Source organism: Quercus robur, chromosome 2 (assembly GCF_932294415.1).
Source record: "Quercus robur chromosome 2, dhQueRobu3.1, whole genome shotgun sequence".
Taxonomy (NCBI): Eukaryota; Viridiplantae; Streptophyta; class Magnoliopsida; order Fagales; family Fagaceae; genus Quercus; species Quercus robur.
In genome coordinates this window covers 19,853,082-19,873,643 of record NC_065535.1, presented here as the reverse complement: position 1 = coordinate 19,873,643, position 20,562 = coordinate 19,853,082, and the positions used below count along the sequence as shown (strand labels likewise).

The 20,562-nt window shown below is 35.4% G+C and overlaps 1 protein-coding gene across 1 annotated transcript; it reads right to left on the bottom strand.

Moving 5' to 3' along the window:
• Positions 1–321: 321 nt before the first annotated feature.
• LOC126712796 (probable monogalactosyldiacylglycerol synthase, chloroplastic) lies at positions 322–6,424 on the bottom strand. The gene is made up of 8 exons (XM_050412263.1): positions 5,500–6,424; positions 4,545–4,717; positions 3,128–3,289; positions 2,912–3,053; positions 2,355–2,579; positions 1,509–1,571; positions 1,359–1,433; positions 322–659 (listed from the first exon to the last, which is right to left on the bottom strand). Exons 1-8 carry the CDS (start codon positions 6,001–6,003, stop codon positions 423–425), a joined length of 1,581 nt encoding a protein of 526 aa, XP_050268220.1. The 5' UTR covers positions 6,004–6,424; the 3' UTR covers positions 322–422.
• Positions 6,425–20,562: the final 14,138 nt, after the last annotated feature.

Below are 20,562 nucleotides of genomic sequence, written 5' to 3'. Positions count from 1 at the left end.
AACCATATGTAAGTAAAAAGAATTGTTTGGAGGCGGTTGAGACTTGCAGATAGCTACGGTAGATAAGAGTCAAGATCAGACAAAATCAATCTGATCAAATAAAATAAGACACTTTTCTTAACTCCTACCTACCACCATGAGAAAAGAGGTTGAAGCGATGAATCATTTCTTTTTAAATTTTACATAATTCCTTGAAAATCCGATGTGTGGAATTTTGCATTTAACTTTAAAAACTCCCTGCTTACAAATATCACAGGCAGATGTTTTATTATGGTAGGAATAAATTATTACTATTATTGATAAAATGAAAAAAAATAAGAATGAAAAGGAAAGGAAAACTGTCACTTAATTTGCCCAATGGTGGACCTTGTCAAAAACAGATGTGCCAAAATTGATGGGGGCAAGGCAATTGAGTAATTGAGTCAAGTTGTACAGGAAAACTGGGGTATTAAACTTCTTTGTCTAACAAGCTCGTGAAGATCATTAACAATCTTGAATACAGCATCAGGCCGAGCCAGTTTCAACGCATTTTGCGACATGGCCTTCAGCTCATCAGCTTTTGGACCAAACCAGTCTGCAACAATTTTTGCTATCTCTTTGGGAGATTTAGAGAATTTCCCACATCCATTTTCAACAACATATGGCACATTTCCAACCTCCTGCCAAAAAAAAAAAAAGGCAAAATTGATAGAGCTTTAGTAGATGATTGAGGGGAGATAAGAAGAGAGGGAAAGGGTGGTGACTGCAATCTACTGTTTATGACAATGATGATAATTTTTTTGATACGTAACAGATGATGTTCGTGTTATTATCCAATGCCAATATTATTAGACCGGCTTGTTTGAAATAATGCCCTTAATTGAGCATCCAGTTTCAACATCAAATTCATGGAAAAGCATGCATATAAGATAAACATATGAACTCACTCCAGTAAGTTTCTGAGACATGATAGGACTTGTAACATCTACGCCTCTAGTCTGTCTAGTTTAATTATTTAAGTTGTTCACTCACTACACATTAGTTCTAAAGGTCAGTCTGTTTAGCTCTGTTTGATTTAGCATAAAATGAGAGCTTATTTTTAGAGCTTATACACAGTTTTATAAAACCTCAATTTTTTTTTTTAGGTACAATAAATTTACACAGCTTACTTTTTAAACAAAATAAACTAATGAAAATAAGCTCATCCCAAGTCCCAACACACTTCAATTCACAAAGTAGAAAAGTTGTGATTGAATTGCAGGATATCTACTCTAAAAAAAAAAAAATTGCAAGATATCTGCAATCAAGTTAACGGAGATTTTACTAAGAGAATAAATGTAGATTGAGAATATATAGAACAGTTTACAGCAAAAAATTACCTGGCCAGCAATGAAATCGTTCAGAATAATGGGAAGGCCTTGAATCATGGCTTCTGCAATAGTCCCCGGCCCCGCCTACAGAAGCAAGCTGTTAGTAAATGGCTGATATATAATTAGAATATATAATCTTAACTTTTGTGAGAGACATACCTTCGTAATGATGCAATCACAAGCTCCCATGCATTCCTCCATTTTGGTGACAAACCCCTTCACCTATGTTAAAAAATCAACTTTGGCAAATTATGTCTGTATATAAATTTATAGTACACATGAATGAATTTACATAGTAGTGTTTTTATGGAAGTTTGGCTATGTATTTTGTTCCTAGAAAATACAATCCTCCATGACCATTGCAACAAATTATATAACAAATGCTAATCACAGAGTTATCTCAAATTTGGGTGGCGTCTGTTCATTTTCTGAGGGGAGGAGGTTCATGGGTATAGAGTGTTGTGAGACTTGGAGTGAATACAGGCAGTCAGAAGTACATCCAGATAAACGTGACAAAAATCTCAGTTTCAGGGATCACTAGGCACCAAGTATAACTGAACAGCTATAGTACAAGAACTTCAAGGAGGTAATATTGCAGTATCAATAATGACATTGCATGTCTAGTAATTCCAAATAACTTCATACAATTTCAAACACAACTCAGATTTTTTGATGTTTCAGTAAATAATAGTAAAATATTTTAATACATGAACTGAATTATATTTTATGCTTAATGCAAAAACACATGAATAGTGGAGCCCTTATGGAATAGTGTTTATTTGGACCAAGAGATTTTTTTTTTTTTAATAGTTCTTTTGGCCAAGAGATTGTTTCTAGAGGCACATAAATTGCAGCTAGAAAATTAACTAAATCATAAAAAAGGCACGTAAATAAAGTGGGCCACTAAGCACTAATTTGAATTGAACCTTCAAAATAAACAACATGATTTCAAACAGGCATATAGCAATCAAGACGGTGGGTGGGTTTCATAGAGTATGTTAATACCTGGACAGGAACCTTCCAATCAATTGAAAGCAATTTGCTGGCAAGCTTTTTGTTGCGGCCGCAAATCACGAGCACTTGGCCTATAGGTTCCCCAAGATTCTCGTCATATAATGCATCCCCAAGTGCTCGAGCAGTAGCCTCAATAGGGCCCATCCCTTCTCCTCCTCCCATCAGCAACACAGCAGGAAGATTCTCGTCCATTCCTAGATCTCTTCTTAGTTCAAACTATAAGTATTGAACAAGAAGTGGGTTAAAATTAGTCAATATCATAGTGTTAATGGCATATCTGACAACAAATAAACATTAGGATGCATAAGAATTAACATAACCATCAATTCTGATGTAAAGAAATCCCAATCTGTAACATATCAGAGGAAAGATGCTTTAAAGCACATGCATCACATATTACAAAGAAGCTTATAAAAAAAGATCAAGTGGTATTTTCCATGAATAAGTGTACAAGGACCGTAAATTCTACATCAAACATACAATGCAACAGAGTACAAACCACATCAGACAGGAACCAAGATTAAAGAAATCAGTTGGAAAGTACCAACCTTTGGCCGAACAGGCTTAATGAAGGAAGGCCGCACAGGAAGTCCATAAACCTTAATTTGGGAAGGCTGGAGTCCAGCTTTTAAGGCCCTCTTTGCCACCTCTGTTGATGGGCAATAGCATCTAGTTACAAGTTTATGAAACCTGAAGATAAAAACATAACCGATCAAAACTATACCTATAGAGTATCATTAAGTAAGACTGAGTGCAGAACTGACCATGTAGGATGGCAAGTGCTTAGATCTGTCACTACTGTGGTGAACACAATCTTCTTCAAAAGACCCTTTGACCTCAAGATACGAAGTGGAACATGTTGCATCAGAGGATGTACACTGATAATAATATCTGGTTGGTATTTCATCAGTCCTTTGGCAACCTCTCTACAAACCAACACAAAAAGAGAAAGGAGAAGATCAACAAATAATAGAGCTAAAAAATTCCTAAAAAAGGGATTATAAAACTCAAAAAGGAAAAGATTACAAAGAGGTAATATATAACAGGGGAGAAGTGAGATAATCTACTGCCAAAATGTAACAAAAAAACCTTCTAGCATCATGGCTTGAAAGGCAAAACAGATTCTATTACTATTTATCCAATATGGAATGCTGTGACTCCTTAGCTGTCACTTTTTTTATTGGTAATTTATTGGTAAGTTATACATTCACCCAATGGGTTTTGAACCAATGACCTTACCTCCCACCCATTCTTATGAGAAAAGTAAGTGCCATTTGAGCAAGAGCTTATTAGCTCCTTAGCTGCCACTGTTTTTCCACCCACCAGTACTCTAGCAAATGAAATTCATATGAGAGGCACAGAAGCCAATCATCTATAAAGATTTAACATTCCAAAGAGGGAGATTTTCTGAAACATGATTCTGCTATCTAAATTCCTTTGGCATGTCACTCCATGATGTATTTTTAATGCCCGACATAGTGAAATAGTTTGAAAACTATAGTAAAATCCATATGCAACGTTATACCAATACATCTCTAAATGTTATGGCAGCACAAAAACTGACTATACTTCTATATTTTATGATTTTATATGCTTATGTGCATCTGTCATACTTTGCATGTTCAAGCATAAACACTCTTGATAATTCCCATGTTTTCACAATCAAAATGTCATTTTGAATGGCCCGAGGGTCCAATATTTGAAACTTCAAAACAAGAATTAAATGGAGATGAAGGTGTTCAATGGGGAAAAAAATCTTAGAAGTTCATGCTTATTCATATCTCATGCATGATCAAAATACAGAATTGCACAAGCTGCAGCGAGAGACCAGAATAATCTTACTGCTCCCAAGAGTTAATAAAAACTCCAAGATCTTCATGATATGTACATATAACCTAAATCAACGTTTATCCATAAAAACATCAATTGGTGCCGCCGCAAACTGAAACACTAATTCATCACATATATTGCTTTAAATAGAAATTATAATCTTCTAAAACGTTTTCTGCATTAGCATGACACAAACAGGTTACCAAAACTCATCCCAAATTGAAGAGGTCTGCTATGGATTCAATTAATGGATAAGAACTCAGAGGCCAATTAGAAGAAAATGCATCACATAATTAATTTACCAAAAAAAACAAAAAACATGTATTAACTCAGAGACTAACAAAGTCTCACCGAGCTATAAATGTTGAAGTTGCAGCAAAATTAGATTGATGCACCACACGTGGCGTACTTGCATAATATGTCACTTTCCACAATGTCCCATGTTTCACCAAGAAATTATAGCTCCTAGGAAGTTGATTAAATGGCCAAGGCGTATGATCCGTCCATAAATCAGTAACAAACACCTGTGACACGCACTCTTAACACACAGAACATGATCAACAAATACGCAATTCATACACCCAAATGACTTTATTTTCCCAATTCCTCTATTTGGTTTCTATGAAATTGTGGAGAGAAAGAAAGAACATTGAAGTCGCTTTTGGCTTCCGAAAGTTTAAATGTCTTCTGAATTGAACCAAATAGATACATTACTCTCAGCCAACTAAGTGTTCTTATATTATCATGTGATCCATCATCATTCACATTAAAATAAAAGTTTTTTTTTATTGAGAGAGAGAAGGAAAGAGCAGAAGCAACGGTTTATATGGTTCAGCCTGATGGCCTACTTTTAAAATAGAAAGCCCTTAGTGGCTACATTTTTTACTATTCTAAATTTTTTTTGATCATATACTACTATGAATTGTGTATTAAACGAACCCAATATAGGGGTATATATCCACAAACAATAATTGAAAAAAAGGGCAACAGATTGTGCCTGAATCAAGGATAATTAATATGCCTTGATTAAGGAAATACTAAGGGGCCACGACTAAGGTACCTATACAGTAAAACATAAATTCAGAAAAAATAAAAGTATAGAGTAAAACAGAAGGGGCAGACACATTAAGTCATATAAAACATGTCCATATACTATCAATTCAAGTCCCTGGCAATGCAAACTTGAAGAACCTAATTTCTAAAAATCTGTTCTTTTTCCCACATTTCCTAAGCAACCAAACAGAAAGTATTAGATTGAAAAAAAAAAAAAAAAAAAAAAAACTGAACAATCCATCAAAAAACTGACCTGATACTCATCCCCAAACTGTTCATGAAACGCAGCCTTGATAGCTTCAGCCGAAGCCCGATGACCCCCACCAGTGTCACTCATCAAAATCAAAACTTTTTTGGGGGTTTCTCCGGCCACACCATTCAAAGCCAACCCATCATCTTCCAATACACCACACCCATCTTCTCTAATCCCATTGTTGTCCCCCGAACCAACCCGAACCGAAGCAAACCCAATTGGGATTCTCTCACAATGGAACTTTATAGCTCTGTTAAAGTCACTGAGAATTCTCCGAATACCCGAACCGCCTCTACCGCCCAAACTCAGTGAGGCACGCACGTTGCGCTTTTTTGAAGCAGTAGTACAAGCAAGGGAATCGAAGTGGACGAAGTTGGAGAGTAAAGAAGAAGAGCAGCCATCTGAGTTGTTAAGCTTTGTACTACTGAAGGAAAACCGACCCAATTGAGATACGAAATCGAAGACAGGACTGGTTTCTTGGGTCACAGAGGAACCGTGATGCATGGTTGTCGTTTTTTTTTTTCCTTTTCTTTTCAGTTAGCAGAAGAAAGTGATAATGAATATATATTTATAAGATTAATCTATCCACTAATCCATGATGGTCTTTGTCATCCAAAAACGACAAATTGGGTTTTCGCTAATGGATATAAGTAAAACTGAAAATCAGGTATGTAACAGAGACAAGTGAGAGAGAGAGAGAGAGAGAGAGAGAAAATCTGGGGCAGTGGTTTGTGGCCACAAAGAGAGGATTTCGGGAAAGAGAGAGAAGATTCTGAGAATTGGAAAGAAAAAAAAAATTGTACTTTGGAAAGAACAAGGAAGAGTTGGAAGAGAGTGAGTTTAGGTTCGATATGGGTTTGGTTTGGTTCAATTTTGGTCACAAAGGTTGGTGTTTTGGTCTTTTAAGAGTCCTTTTGGGTCTCTATTAGTCTTTGATGAAATTTTATAGTTCTTTGTCTGAATTGGGATTTGATGTTGGAATTCAACCCCCAACAAAAATACTAAACCAGACAACAATATTTACCACTTTCTTTCACATCATCCTTGTCATCCAACCCTCATCTGTAATTTTCTTTTCTTTTTTTGAGAAAAAAATAATGTTATAGATAGTGGATGAGGGAGGTGGGGTTTAACCTAGCTTGTACATACCTAAAACAGTACAAAAGATATTATTAACACTGAGTTATTATTTTAACCCCAAAATTTATCCTATAATTCCTATCCTATCTATAATGTATAAATATTTTTACTCTAATTACCTCAATTAGATTTTTTTTTGGTCATTGAATAAAGACTTAGGATCAAATCCTACCCTCCCTACCTACAACCTACCTACACAAAAAGTAAATTTATTTGTTGAGATCTTAATTGGATGGCAAAATTAAATCATTATAGAGTGAAAACCATTTATGTTCAAATTCTATCATATATATATATATATACACACATATATAAATTATGCTATAAAGGTAATGTTTACTTACCAAGTTACCACAAATAATACTCACTAGACATCTTCTAAAATATATATATATATATATATATATATATATATAGACACTAACTAGACAACAAATTTTACGGGCTTTATTATTAGGACAAAATTTAATTACAAAATTGGTTGTAATTTAAGGTTACAACCTTACCCAATAAAATAAACATTACTACATATTTGAACATTTAACCGCTAAATTGTATGTTTTTTACGCTCTTAATACATGTATTAAATTTTGTATCAATCGAATATTATTTACTATTTAATCTATAAGCTTAAATTTTATGCATAATTTGAAACTACAAAAACTTGCAATAAAAATAATTTATTGATGACATAACTATTGATCTTTAATTTTCTAGAAATTTTGCAAGAATGGAAAATATAAGAAGAATATGTAATCCAATGGTGAATTTATCAAAATTCACTTTCAAATCCTACCTGCCTACACAAAAAATAATTTCATTTATTGATATCTTAATTGGATGGTAAAAATTAGATCATCATGGAGTGGATACCATTTATTCAAGTTCTATCATAATTATAAAAAATAATAATAACAGCAAAAATTCTGCCCTGAAGGTAACATTTACTTACCATCCAATATGCTATTTTTTGTGGTGCTATTTTTTTCCATAATTGTATTCAGTGTTTTAATAAAAATAATTCCACTTGAATTAAAATTCATCCAAAAAAAAAAAAAATTACAAAGGAAGAAAAAGAATTTCGGATTATTTATTTATTTTTGCTGAGTCATCCAATTTTTCTTCATTGATCACTTTGGCATGTAAAATGCTACAACAGCATGAATTACATTGATTAAATTTCCAACAACTGTTCATGGAATATATAATAATGCATATTATATATATATATATAAGTCAATATTAGGACTTTGGGAATTTAAATCATAGATATGTCTATTAAAAAAAAAAAAAAAGCCAATTCAACAGCTTGTTCTACCTACAATATGAACTTATAATGCAAATTAATTCAATGTATAGAAAACATGCCAAATGTTCAATGTTATCCAGCCAATTCCTCATGATAATTCTTTGACCTTTTGACTATTTTGACTTTTGAACTCCTGGCCTGAGTTTTTTTTAATTTACTTACATGTAACATGTGTTTCAGGTCAATAGCTAAAAACATGTGTATAAAATCAATGGACCCTTTATTAAAAAGGAGGCCAAAAGTCCAAAAAACATGCGCTTCAATGAATTTTGTGCTGCTCTTTTTGAATGGAATGCGCATTTAGTTCCATTTGTTTATTGTCTTCATCGTCATCGTCATCATTATCATCATAAAGTTGCAATTTTCTTTCTCCCAAGGATCTCATAAAGTTGCAATTTACATCTTAAAATTTGGAAATATTTTTATTTTACGGTTTTACTATTCTAACGTTACATATTTCTTTAATTCAGACCCTTCTGTTGATGAGGTGGGCCATTAAATTCCACTTTAGCTCAGCTCAAAATGATTTTTTATTTATTTATAACAAATTAAAAAAAAGAAAGATTGAATTACCTCCCTGTATTTTTTTAATTGGATATATATTTTTGTTTTAAATATACAATGGTAATAAGTGGAAGTGAGTTTTAATTTCTATTTTTTTATTTAATTAGTGGATGATGTGGTAGTTTCTCATTAAAATAAAATAAAATTCAAGTTTAAAAAGTACAGGAGATAAGTAAAAAAAAAAAAAAAAAAAAATTGTGAAAATATAAATTGTATAAAAAAGTGTATAAATAAAATATGTGAAAAGTGGAGTTTGAAAGTTCCACGCTTAGAGTAAAAAGGTGTTTGGAAGTGGTTGGTCAACAACAATCAATGGTGATGGTGTTAGACAAGGTGATCAACACTTGACAATAGTCAAGGAGAAAATGGGCAAATGCCCTTTTCGTGCAAAATTTTTAGTGTTTTGTCTTTTTTTTCAAACTAATTAGGGAAATGTCCATCTTTTGAAACTCGATTTTCTAAAAATTGGGTTTCAATTTAAAACTCCATTTTTGGACAATTGAGTTATAGCAAATTGAAAAAATATATATATATATATTGGAACTCGAGCTCTATGAACTTGAGTTCCATGCAATTTTTTAAAACCTTATAGTGACGTTTTAAAACCCTATAGTGGTGTTTTAAAGCCTTATAGTGGTGTTTTAAAACATGCAAGTTTTTTTCTTAAATTTGATCGCTCCATAGGGAGCCCTATAGTGGTGTTTTAAATATATATAGTGGCGTTTTATATGGAACTCGAGCTTCATGAACTTGAGTTCCATGCAATTTTTTATTTTTATTTTTTTTTACCTATAGTTGCATTTCATGGAGGCCTATAGTGGCGTTTCTTATGGAACTCAAGTTCTATGAACTCGAGTTCCATGCAATTTTTATATATTTTTTAAGTTTGATCGCCCCATACTTGATTTTCTACAAATCGAGTTACAAAAGAGGGGCATTTCCCTAATTAGTTTGGAAAAGGAGGCAAAACGCTGAAATTTTTGCACGAAAAGGGCATTTGCCCATATTCTCCCCATAGTCAATGATGGTATGACATGGCAATAAGGTTGACAAGATGTTGACTTGAATTGCTAGGGTTAATTTTAGTGTCAGAACATGATGTATATATGTGTCGAAATTAAGTCATTATGAGTCATTGAAGATTAGATCAAGTTCAAGACATACAATGCAAGAAAAAACTTAAGAAAAATAAATTTGACAGAGTTCAACTACCATTCGATCAACTCTTGATCATCAAAGTTTGACAGCCCTATCGATTGAAGCTCAATGAATCAAAAATCGTGGATAATGTGTTTTGAAAGTTATAAAGTCTATTGTGAACAAAATTTCCTACCCAAGTTGATGTCAATATAAAAGGGACTATTTAGCACGACTTTCAAAGGGGCTTGAGAGGATGCTATTGTACTCTAGAGAGATATCACATCCAAGCCTAATATCATTCATTCGGTGAAATCAAACTTGAAAGATGATTCCACACTGCGATTGAGGCCAAATTGGGCAAATGCTCCTTTCACACAAAAAATCCAGCATTTTGCCTCATTTTCCAAACTAATTAGGAACATGACCCTGTTTTGAAACTCGATTTTCTAAAAATCGAGTTTCAAATGTATAACTCGATTTTTGGAACATCGAGTTATAACGAATGTGGACTTAGAAATTTTTTTTTTATTTTTTATTTGGAATTCGAGTTCCATGAACTCGATTACCATGTAAAGTACTCGAGTTCATGGAACTCGAGTTCCACTTGAATTTTTGCAAGGAACTCGAGTACTTCACATGAAACTCAAATTCCAGAATTTTTTTTAATTTTTTAATTTTTTTTATAATTTTCAGTTTGTTATAACTCGATTTTCCAAAAATCGAGTTTTAAATTGAAACTCGATTTTTAGAAAATCGAGTTTAAAAACATGGGCATTTCCCTAATTAGTTTGGGAAAGGGGGCAAAATGCTGGATTTTTTTTTTTAAAAAGGGCAAAAGCCCATTTTCTCCCTGCGATTGAAGATATTGAGCAATAAGATTGAAACACACATGACACATTATTGTTGTTGTTGCTGTTGTGAAGAAATCTTCTGGAGGTTCTTGGATTCAATCAAGGGTTCCTATCTTACCATAGGTGTTTTATCCTTGAAACATCCGAATAACTGAAGAGTTTAGAGGTTCTAAAGCTGTAGAAAGTTTATGAAGTAAGTTGTTCTACTTGGTTTGTAGAATCTAGGTAATAGTTTTATACTAGATTGTAATCTTCTCTTGATTATAGCAGATTGTTTTATTGGGAAAAGTTTCCCTCGAAGTGGTTTTTTCTTTAGAGTGTTTTATATTGATTTTCCACTTTGTCACCATATCATTTCCACTTTGTGTGATTAATTCACTTAACATGGATGATGGCCAACATGGTTGATATGATATGTTAGGCATGTAGGCCATATGATGCTAGGAATATGAAATAACTGTTGTAATCCCTGTGGTTAGGTAGTTAGCTAGTTGGTTGAGATTATGATGATTTAGTTAGGATTTGATCACATGTAACTCATTTAACACATGACTTAATTCATAAAGCACATGTTGAATTAACTAGCCAATTTTCTTAAGCCATGTGGGCTAATGAAATTAGGGCTAGTTTTTAAAAAATACATGATTGTAACTCAACATTAAATATCATTGAAGAATAAACCAATTGCTTACTGCATTAGTGCATCTCTCTCTCTTAATCTCTTTCTTTCTCTATGGAAGATGACTACCTTGAATTAAGTTAATTCTCTAATAATTCCGATCCATCCCCATTAGGAACTATTTGGTTCCTAACATATGATGGCACGCAAGCAACTTCTTGTTTGACTTGTGAGGAATGTGAGAAGCTCCAAGGACATGGCCGGATCATTGGTGGAGTATGGGAGAATGTGTGGCCTTCTTTTAGGGTGGTTCGACTTGCATTCAATTGATCTTTAAGTTATGTATCAATTGTTATGCTTAATGGCCAAAAAAAGAGAGAGGCTATGAAGGCTATGATTTAGGGAAAAAATTTATGTAAACAGTTAGGAGCTTAGGATGGTGGTAAACATTGACTAGTCCCAACGTTGAGCCAAAATATGGTCAATAGGGATTGAGTTGACCAATGGTCAGAAGAGGCCTTTTACAACCTAGTGAAGGCCATAGAAAAGTGACTTAATTTAATACCATTTTTAAGTTTTTGAAACATAACTTTGATATTGTGTTAAAATAAAAACAAGAAGAAGGCAATTAAAAATAATTAGTTTGTAACATGTGATTACACATGGAAACACTCAACAATAGTGATAATAAAGAGGTATTACCTAGGTAAGTGAGATGATCATCTTGGCACTCAAATTAGAAGAATTAAAATGGACACCTAGCTAAACTACAATTAAAAACTAATTTGGATTCTACTCTTCAACTATGTACACATACACATACACACACTAATAACTACGATTATTAACATTTATAATGAATTCACTCCCATTTCAATTTTAAATATAAGCTTGAATAAAAAACAACTCCAACAACATATGTAATATATATATATATATATATATATATATATATATATATATATATTTATATATTTGGTTTCCCACAATGTATTCTCAAAACTTTCAACCAAAGATTAATCACTGTTCATAACGGGTGAGGCCTAGTGGGGTAAATCGTTGGCTCAGGGAGTTTTTTCAAAGTATAGGTATCCGGACTCAAACTGGGGAGCACACCTAGTCAAACCTAGGACAAGCACTTTGAGGCCAAGTGCCCAACCACTTGGCCAACCCACCTGGGTTTATGTAAAATATTTTGAAGGCTATAAATAATTAATAAAAGAATGATGTATTTGAGAAGGTAATATTTTATGAACAAAGTTTAGGTACAAAATTGATTTTAGTCTTATGCTACAACCTTACTTAATATCTTTTTATTGGATTTGAATTTTGACAAATCCATTGTTGGTTTACATCTTCTTCTTATATCCCCTATACTTTCAAAATTTCTAAAAAATTAAAGATCAATAGCTATGTCATTAATAAATTATTTAAATTGCAAGTTTTTGTAATTTAAAATTATGCATAAAATATAAACTTATAGATTATATAGTAAATAATATGAATATCAGATTGACACAAAAGTTGACATGTGTATTAAGAGTGTAAGAAACATGCAATTTAACAATTAGATTTTCAAAATATGTAGTGTGGGGCCCGAAATTTGAGGTCCCAGCCCACTTTGTGTTAAGGGCCCAAAACCCAAGCCGAGGAGCCCTACTGCCGAGAACGCGCGATGAAAGCTCCTTGAAGGCCCAAGGATGTGGCTGAGGACAATCTCATGCTCAACACCTCATAGAAACGCATGAAGAAAAGGACAAACTTAGTACAAGAGCAGTATGCGAGAGAAAGCTGCCAACACCATAATGTGGAGTCCAGCACCTGACAAGCCCATACTCATACCATGCTATCCAGTTTTTCCCAACTACTCTGACGTATGGATTGATAAGACGAGTAACTACCCCGAATAAGGAAAAACGGACACGTAGGTGAAGAACGGGAAGGAAATACTAGTATAAAAGGGAAAGAGAGCTGAGAAAAAAAGGGAAAAAGGGGGGGAGACCCCATAAAAAAGAAGAATGGCGAGGATGAGACGCTCCTCGGACTAAGTCCGAGGAGACAAACCTTTCAAACCACATCCGTGTAAGGCTTAGCTATACAGGCCAAATCCACCTTCGTATGAGCTTCCATGTAACTCATGACTAAACCGCCGTTTGACGACCAAGGTCCTACCTTTCCAAACCCACTCTCTACAAATCGTATTGTTCGGGCCCTTTACATACGAGCCCAACGTTATCCTTGGGCCGTTTAAAAATCGTGTCCCTACAATTGGCGCTGTCTGTGGGAAGGCTTGCGCGTTGGCATAGGTGGCGGTGGAGTCAACTCTCTAGCAAGCAGAGGTTCGCGGGGTTTCCTCCATCTCCGGCAACACGCAGTTGTTGCTCCGACATAAACCTCTGCTAGGGGCTACGCCCTGCAGTGCCAATGGCGCGGGCAGCTCTAGGGACTGCTGGCCTCAACCCAGCTCTCCCCGCCCTGGTCTAGGGGCTAACCTTCGAAAAATAAATAAATACAAAGAAAAATTACAAGTTTTGGACAGAACCAAGGCGTTGCATGGTCCTCGGACTCAAGCCTATGGGGAAACCAAGTACTCAAAAGAAAAACTACAAGTTTTGGACAGAACCAAGGCGTTGCATGGTCCTCGGACTCAAGCCTATGGGGAAACCAAGTACTCAAAAGAAAAATTACAAGTTTTGGACAGAACCAAGGCGTTGCATGGTCCTCGGACTCAAGCCTATGGGGAAACCAAGTACTCAAAAGAAAAATTGCAAGTTTTGGACAGAATCAAGGCGTTGCATGGTCCTCGGACTCCAGCCTATGGGGAAACCAAGTACTCAAAAGAAAAAGTACAAGTTTTAGACAGAACCAAGGCGTTGCATGGTCCTCGGACTCAAGCCTATGGGGAAACCAAGTACTCAAAAGAAAAACTACAAGTTTTGGACAGAATCAAGGCGTTGCATGGTCCTCGGACTCAAGCCTATGGGGAAACCAAGTACTCAAAAGAAAAATTACAAGTTTTGGACAGAACCAAGGCGTTGCATGGTCCTCAGACTCAAGCCTATGGGGAAACCAAGTACTCAAAAGAAAAATTACAAGTTTTGGACAGAACCAAGGCCTTGCATGGTCCTCAGACTCAAGCCTATGGGGAAACCAAGTACGCAAAAGAAAAACTACAGGTTTTGGACAGAACCAAGGCCTTGCATGGTCCTCGGACTTAAGCCTATGGGGAAACCAACTACCTAAAAGAGACAACATGGGGTTTGGGCACAACCTGGACGTTACGTGGACCTTAGAATCTATCCGAGTAGAATCCCCCATTAATAGTTGGGCTAATCCCTAAACTACATGGATTTCTCGGTCTATCCTCGGATCCTCAATACCCAGAGGATTGATGCAATATAGGACAACATGTTGCCAAAATCACACAGTCAAAGTCCCTCACTGCTCGGCTGCCCTCTCGGATGAATTATTTAGAGTTTATCGTTCTCGGACGGTCGCCTTGCATGCATTACGAAGCACTCAGCCATTATCCCGGTTAGTTTTGTGAGTTTTAATTTACTGGGAATTATCATTATTATGCTTGTTAATGTCGGTAAACTAGAATTAGTAGGTTTCTATTTCAAGGTTTCCTGCTCTAAGTATCATCAAAGGAAAGCACACATGTAGCACACCCATGCACAAAATAATTGTTACAGAAAGGAAAAATATTTAAAAAGAAATTAATTCATCTTTTATTAAAACAAAGAAACAGTACAGCGTACATTGAAAGAGCTCAAATGAGCTCATACTGAAACTAACTACACAAAACAAAAAGAGAAAATACAAGGGAATTAAGAAAAAGCCGAAGAATAGGTGCAGGGGAGAGACGTGCTGCCACTTCAAAATTTCATCTAGGGGAGCCATTCCGTAATACTTTTACATGCCTTCAACTTAGGCAGTAAAAGAGCCCAACTTGGGACTTGCACCGTTGAAGAAAAGGTGCAGAGAGCCCGACTCCGGGCTGGCGCCGCTGAAGAAAAGGTGCAGGGAACCCAACCTACGGCCGGCACAGTTGAAGAAAAGGTGCCGGGAGCCGGAAGTTGATGAGCCTCCACAAAATCATGCCTGCGATAAAGCAGACGGCACTGATGGCGGAAAACTTTGCTTTTGACGCACCAAGAATCTGGAGCGAACAGTACCTGCTTCGGATTTTGACTGAAAGAGGGAGAAATGCCATCTCCCCCTTGTCAAAACGGGGGACTGACTTGAATCTGTGACTTCCTTGTCCGTACCACATCACCTTGAGTATCATGAGGATTCGGTGCCTCTGAAGCGTGTGAAGACCTTTCATCCCCACCCACGCCTCAAACATCTTGCTCTGAGGCAGAATGGAACTAGAAATAGAGATCGTGGGTATGGCGGAAGGAATATGATTTTGAAGGAAACAGGAGAGTTCATATGCAAGGGGAGTGACCCCCTATCCTATTTATACAGAGAGCAAACCGGTGGCATTTAATTCATGCAAGTTTCCAAGGAATGCTACAGGCAAGGCAGACCTGGCTCAATTTCCAACCTCATCCGCAGCCGTAGGATCTGAAGATCCTCGTGAAGGCGCGCCTCGAGTACCGAAATATCGAAAGGCTCCGCGTGAGTGAAAAATAAAGGAGTGCCTCTTATTTTGGCACATCTCCCATGTAAATGGAAAAACACAAATACTAGTGGAGTACAGGATTTGAGCGAGCCATAATGTGGGTCTTACGTCACCAAAACCCTCCTCCCCAACCAAAAAGTCGGGCAGCAGGATTTTGAGGGGCTATTGTGGGGCCCGAAATTTGAGGTCCCAGCCCACTTTGTGTTAAGGGCCCAAAGCCCAGGCCGAGGAGCCCTACTGCCGAGGACGCGCGATGAAAGCTCCTTGAAGGCCCAAGGATGTGGCTGAGGACAATCTCACGCTCAACACCTCATAGAAACGCATGAAGAAAAGGACAAACTTAGTACAAGAGCAGTACGCGGGAGAAAGCTGCCAACACCATAATGTGGAGCCCAGCACCTGACAAGCCCATACTCATACCATGCTATCCAGCTTTTCCCAACTACTTTGACGTATGGATTGATAAGACGAGTAACTACCCCGAATAAGGAAAAACGGACACGTTGGTGAAGAACGGGAAGGAAATACTATTATAAAAGGGAAAGAGAGCTGAGATAAAAGGGGAAAAAGGGGGGGAGACCCCATAAAAAAGAAGAATGGCGAGGATGAGACGCTCCTCGGACTAAGTCCGAGGAGACAAACCTTTCAAACCACATCCGTGTAAGGCTTAGCTATATAGGCCAAATCCACCTTCGTATGGGCTTCCATGTAACTCATGACTAAACCGCCGTCTGACGACCAAGGTCCTGCCTTTCCAAACCCACTCTCTACAAATCGTATTGTTCGGGGCCTTTACATACGAGCCCAACGTTATCCTTGGGCCGTTTAAAAATCGTGTCCCTACATGTAGTAATATTTATTTTATTGAGTAAGATTGTAATCTTATATTACAACTAATTTTGTAGCTAAACTTTGTCTATATTTTATTATTCTTTTTTTTACAACATCGAAATATTGTTGCTTCACATGGATCTTAGATACTCCATAACCTGTGTATAGGGTTTTATCCTTATCCAACTCAATTATCAACCCTATATGTTTCCTCCCCACCCCAAGAGTTATTGAATAGGTTGAAACACCCATCCAATTAAGGTGGCTCTCATAGGATTATATCTTAGATCCTCATCGTACACTGTAGTCAAGTATACTCATTCCTCGTGAGGAGTTGAGGATACATGTATCTACAACTTGCATTTACATTGATTGGGTGTTGCACCCCCCAAAACACACATTCTGCTATTGTTATGAAATAAAATATGATATGAAAAATCCATTCGTTTCCAATCACATTTTGAATCCTTAAAAATGGGTCCTTCTAGAGATTTAAGGAAAATATTAAATATGCCTGCATCAAGATTAAAGGGGATAATTATTTATTCATAAAGAAAAAGGCAAAATTAAGTACGAACAATGATAGTACATGATCAAATAAATCACTACTTGACTTTGTGAATAATCAATATTACAATATATTTTATACCCACTACCCAATGTCGTTGATCGCATTGTCCTCACCGATCTTGTTTCCACCTCCTTGAACTTGAAGTTCTTCTACAGAACTTGTCCAAACATAATAACAACAATGAGTTAAGGGGAGAAAAGTGAGAAGAAATTGTCCAATAAAGAAGCAATAATAAGATTGATTTAAAAGACATCATTAGTGTTGTACTTCTTGATGAGAAGGTATCTCATGCGCTGGCACATGAGATCTTTGTCTCACTGATAGACGGCCCCCATAGGTGTGAGGCCTGCCCTGTTAGTGAGACAAATGACGTATGCACTTGGCGCATACAAAGTTTTTTCACTTCTTGATTGCTTTCTTGGGAAAATTCACCCACGCGGCCTCATGGGTTGAATTCTACCATAGTAGAAAATGTGGGTAGAGTTGGCAATGTCAAAGCCCTTTGGAGTCTCCAAATACAAAATTTTTTCACTTCTCAATTGCTTTCTTGGGAAAATTCACCCATGTGGCCTCATGGGTTGAATTCTACCATACGAGAAATGCAGGTAGAGTTGGCACCAAATATTTCTGCATAACTTTTTCCTGACAGTGGTTGGTGGAGGCCTAACATATAGTATTGGCCATAAATATAATGGTTCATTAGTATTGAACTCTTCGTTTTTTTGATTGAAAAACTTTTCGATTTTTGGACTAAATAACTCATTTGGTACAAAAATTAGAAAGTTTAAAGGGGACACATGACACAAAATTATACTCCAATTGAAATCCAATCAAGTTGGATTTTAATTGAATTTTCTCTAAATTTTGGATATATATATATATATATATAGATGTAGAGAGATACAACAGATGTAAGAAGACGTGAAATGCGGTTTGGCCTAAGGCCTACATACATAATAAAAGATCTTTAATGGCTACATCTTTACTAAAATGTTATTTTACAATGAATTCTAAGTAAAGTGTATATAAGAACTCACTCTAGGCTAACTCACTCTAGACTAACCCTAGAGTTGTAGCACTTACACAATTAGTGTAATAAGAGGAAATTTTTTTGTTTTACAAATACATGAACCTACAATATAAGTCAACCTCTTCAACCACAACATTGTGAACACAACCACAATATATTTAGCAATTTCTCAAATTATATTTAAATTTAGCATGAAATTCAATGCCAATAATAAGACTTAACATTCACGACCAATTTCGTACCTATAAGAATGCTATGACTAAAACTTCATCACTAATTTCAGTAAAAGGAAAGCACAGGCAATTTGAACTTTGAAGTTACTTTATTTGCCCTTTTGTTTTTTGTTGGTTTTCATTGTATTTGGCCTATAGAAATAGAAGCAATTTAGCCTTGCTTGTTGTATTCAAGAGAAATTAGAACTCTAATAATGTTAAAATTAACTTCTATAAGTGGAATCATAATCTGAATGTAATCCTTATGTTTGGAATGCCTCATCCATGAATTTTAAGCCTGTTCCGTAGGGTTCTTATGGCTTTTTCAAAGGCGTTATAATTTATCTTTGTCACTTTCGTGAATGATTTGAGTTCCTATAGGTGACTTTTATACAGCAAAACAATTGCTTGCTTCTCAAAATTATTATCTATTCTCATGATTGAAAATTAAACAGCTTTGTAACACTAATTGTGTATTAAATTTTATAGGAAAAAGAAATTAAATCGTATAATAGTTTAGAGAAAAACCTCCATTAATTAGCCAATCATATTTCATTCACATGTTGTGCTTGTGGGATTGGGAGGTCAATATTAATAAGAACCCATAATCAAAATGGATTGAGGCTGTCAAGACCATGAGCTAAAACCTAAATTGGAATACACGAAGCCAATATGTTGACTGACCTGAAAAATACTTACCTAAGAAGTCTATTGTAACTATTAATCTAAGCACTCTTTGTGTGCTAGGAAAATTAGGAGGAACAACTCTGATTTAAACGACCTAGACGAGTGAGGTGCAATGAGGATGCCCCCAATGCCATACTAGTTGGAACATCCATGGCATCTTAGACCAACCGATGATGCCAATTAGAGTCTTATAGATGAGTAGAATTGTATGCTCTGCTTTATGAAAAGAATTAGGATTCAAATCCTCATTCCTCTTTGTTATAACTATCGAATTATTAAAAAGAAAAGAAAAGTTTGGAATATGTCAAATATATATATAAACACATTTCATTCTTTTAAGGTGCTAGCACAATATGATCTTACTTTCATATTCTCTAAAATTCTATGTTAATTTAGCATAATATTCAATGCCTATTAGAATACCATTACTAAAAATTCATTAAAATGTAAGCAGAGATGGTGAGGAACTACTTTATTTGTTTTATTATTCATTGTATCTGGCATATATATGCATTTGGCTTTACTTTGATTGTTGTATTCAACCTTTATAAAAAAATATTTATTAGAACTATTTTCTTTTATCCATGTAAGATTTTAGTGACATAACATTAATTAAATAATTCATTTAAACATGAATCATTGGGATTTTAAGAATTTTAAGTTGGGTTAGTAGTATATTCTAACCTAAAATCAGTTATCATTATTCATTCTATGGTGAAATAAAATTTTAAATAACTTAACACAATTTCAATTAAAAATAAAAAATAAAAAATAAGCTTACCACCATATTCACTTTTACCTGTATTAAAACTAAAATTTCATTATAGGATCTTGAGGAGTTTTGACATAGATTTCATTTCCCCTAATCTTATTCAACTTTTATTTTAAAATTCATTGAGAATTTTACTAGGATTTTTCAAATTTCTAAATCACTATCCTCATCTCAAAAGGTCCAAAAAGAACTTTTGGTAATTACGGTACATCCGAGTTAATCATCTCCAATGTCCTTCATTTAACATTTCCATTGGTTTTATCAATGAATTTATTTATTATATCCTAATCCATAATAATTCCCACCACGAGCTAACATTTAAGGTTCTGTCAAGTGCAGGCAAATAAATCTTGATTAAATTAGTAGCCCAAGCTATTCCGGCCTATACTATGAGCTGTTTTAAGCTCTCTAATGATCTATGTGATGAACTTGCAGGCATGGTGAGGCGATTTTGGTGGGGGCAATAGGAAAACCATAATAAATTGGCATGGCTAAGCTGGGACAAGATGTGTGCACCAAAAGAGGAAGGAGGTATGAGTTTTCGAGATTTGAAAGCTTTTAACATTGCTTTGCTGGCTAAACAGGGGTTGAGGCTTCAGAATTGTCCAAATTCATTATTTCACCTAGTGTATAAAGCTAAGTATTTTCCGAATGGTGATTTTTTAAATGCGTCGTTGGGGAGGCATCCATCATATTCTTGGCATAGT

Excerpts from the sequence above, each read along its gene's own strand:
- LOC126712796 (XM_050412263.1), bottom strand. The coding sequence starts at position 6,003 with ATGCATCACGGTTCCTCTGTGACCCAAGAAACCAGTCCTGTCTTCGAT. Across the intron at positions 4,718-5,499 it reads AGTTTGGGGATGAGTATCAG|GTGTTTGTTACTGATTTATG; the intron begins GTCAGTTTTTTG and ends TGCGTGTCACAG. Across the intron at positions 1,434-1,508 it reads GTGATTGCATCATTACGAAG|GCGGGGCCGGGGACTATTGC; the intron begins GTATGTCTCTCA and ends TTGCTTCTGTAG.